Source organism: Stegastes partitus, unplaced genomic scaffold (genome assembly GCF_000690725.1).
Source record: "Stegastes partitus isolate 25-593 unplaced genomic scaffold, Stegastes_partitus-1.0.2 Scaffold2266, whole genome shotgun sequence".
Lineage (NCBI taxonomy): Eukaryota > Metazoa > Chordata > Actinopteri > Pomacentridae > Stegastes > Stegastes partitus.
In genome coordinates this window covers 33,782-36,425 of record NW_007579997.1, presented here as the reverse complement: position 1 = coordinate 36,425, position 2,644 = coordinate 33,782, and the positions used below count along the sequence as shown (strand labels likewise).

Below are 2,644 nucleotides of genomic sequence, written 5' to 3'. Positions count from 1 at the left end.
GATAGACCCTGAATGAGCTGGGATAGACTCCAGCCCCCCTCATGAGGATTAGATAGATAATGGATGGACGCTGGTGTAGGGTCAATATGGATAATATTTTGTTGCGAAAGTTCAAGCTATTCCAGTTGAAAAATGCACTTTATTTCATCCACTTCGTGGTTTTGCAGAACCTGTATCCCACTTAACATTTCCGTGAAATTTTGTCCAAATTTGCGTTTTAATTTCTGAGTTATGACATGTGGATATCATCTCCAGGTGTTCAAGAGATGTCGCAAGGATGCAGCGTACAGACAGACAACCCAGAAACACTGAGCTATCTGCAGCATATTGCACAAGATGCAAGACGCTGACGTCAGCTGCTCGTTATAGAGTTGCTTCTGGTTTTTTTTGGTTTTCTATCAGTTTTAATTGAGCTCACAGCGACACTGTGGAAACATTTTGGTTCTTAGAGGTGAATTCTTGTATTAAACCTACCGGTAATAGTGATGTTGACGGCGCTGCTTCTCTCTCCTTCTTCGCCTTCACACCAGTATTCTCCACTGTCGGTTTCGAAGGCGTTGAAGATGCAGTCCATCGTCGGCTTTCCCGTGCCGTTCCTGCACGTTGGTACGAACCCGTTGGTGTTCCTCACCCCTCTCCATTTAATGGAGGGATCGAACCCCACACAGCGAAATGAGATGGACTGGTATTCAAAGAACTGCAGTCTGGAGGGAACAATATAAAGAGAAGCTGCATCTGAGGCAAAGAACGAATAAAAAGACAACGAAGAAAAGCACAATTAGACACAAGAGACCCAACATATCAGGAAAAAACAAATTAAAATGGTGTTATTTAATCAAAATCTATTCATTTATTCAACCCGACTTTGGATTTCAGATGTAATCCAACATGCCAACGCTTAAACTAAAATGGAATTAAAGATTTTATTTTTTAGGTCTGTTAAATATTCTCCACTTACTGCCTGTCAGAGCGTAACTCCAGTGACCAAGTGCAACCAGCAGCAACACTGGAGGGAAAAAAAAGACAAAAAGCAGTAAATTAGAAGCTTTCATGCATGAACCTGACATGATAAAGAAGCCGTTAGTTGTTTATGGACGTTACATCGATTCAAACGTTGGAAATCCTCAGCCCCGCTCTGCGATTCTTTATGATTTACCACAGATCAACAGATGGTTTTAAATGAGTGAAAAGTGAAAAATACAATAAAACTAATGCAGATACTCACACAGTTGGAAGCAGGCAGCTCTAACCTCCATGTCGCCTCATCGTCTGAGCATCGTGAGTCTGCAGGCGGAGCTCAGAGCTTCCTCCTCTTTGGTTCTCTTTGGTGGATGACGCAAGTTTGAGCTTCACCAAGAAGCCGAGCTGATCTCAGGGGGAGGGTCCACGAAGCTGCGTAAAAGGACTTTTCTTCCTGGTGTCTTGAGCTGTCGAGTCGGACAAAATCAAGACAGCTCCCTCCAGAAGATTATTAGCTCAGCATCAGTGCAGCTCTAGAGTTTCTACATGTAGAAGGTTCTGTCCAACAGCAACAATACTTATATGTATATGTCTGTTTGTGTTATTTTTTGTACTCATTCTCGTATGTTTCTGCTCTTAGCTGCTGTAACGCTGTAGTTTTATCTTATCTTTCATGTTCTGGCAGCTGGAGCTCGACACACTCTGTTTAATCGTTGGTTACTACTACATCCATTACAACTACTACACTGCTGGTTTGAAAGTCCAAAGTCAGCTTTTCCAGTCCGCATGGAAGACTCGATTCTTCGCCCAAAATCTGTGCCCACTTGGTAACTACGGTACAAGATCTGTGCAGAACCTGAATTACATAGATGCTGATCTAGTACACATATGGAACAAAGTCCTCCGAGCCGCCACGCACTCTTTTAGTGTCACGTACAGCTTGTTCATACAATAAAACAGCACTTCAGCACAAGTGTTGGAATCTCACAGAAACTTCTCAAGAGACGACAAAACCTTTACCATTTGGATCTTTTATAATATCAGAAAGACAAACACACTGGCATCGACACATTTCACTAAACAACCATCAAAGAAATGAAACTCAACACGGTCTCTGTAACCAACCAGACAGTAAATTATCCCGTCGTCTCCGTCATTCAGTTGATTCTGCTGTCAGTGATCTGTACGAAGAAACTGGCTAATATTCAGATACTTGCTAGGGTTCCTTTTACATCATGGAACCACAAAGAAAATCATGTAATAACTTAAGAGCAGCGGGTAGAGTCTTATGATCACAAGAGGGGCTCTTTGTTGGAGTGGGTTTGCTCTGCTCGTAGCCCTGGTGGTTCTGTTTCCATAGAGGTGCAGGACTTTAGATTGAAGTAAACAAAAATGAGCCTACGTGAGGAAAAATGTGACATTAGTGTGGCGCCGTTAGACCAAAGGGGGATGTGGGGCGTAGGAGAGAGTAATATGTGAGCTGTACCAGTATCTGGAGAACCCGACAACGCCACCTGGGGACTCTCACCCCAGGAACTACGAGTTAAATGTAAACTACCACAATTGGTCACACAGGTCACAAAGGTCACACAAGTTCGTTTGCTAAGAGAAGACAGAGACGTGGTTCAAATCCAAAGAAATTGCAGTTTATTGATTATTTGGTGGAATGGTTGATTAGTAACTA

The 2,644-nt window shown here is 42.7% G+C and overlaps 1 protein-coding gene across 1 annotated transcript in view; it reads right to left on the bottom strand.

The window, feature by feature from the left end:
• LOC103374519 (uncharacterized) overlaps positions 1 to 1,256 on the bottom strand; it is a 4,972-nt gene extending 3,716 nt beyond the window's left edge. Inside the window, exons 1-2 of the mRNA XM_008304618.1 lie at positions 1,226 to 1,256; positions 475 to 735 (exon numbers count right to left, since the gene is read on the bottom strand). Of these exons, the coding sequence (XP_008302840.1) occupies positions 475 to 735; positions 1,226 to 1,256 (292 nt within the window). The remainder of the gene's footprint in view (positions 1 to 474; positions 736 to 1,225) is intronic.
• Between the last annotated feature and the right edge of the window lie 1,388 nt (positions 1,257 to 2,644).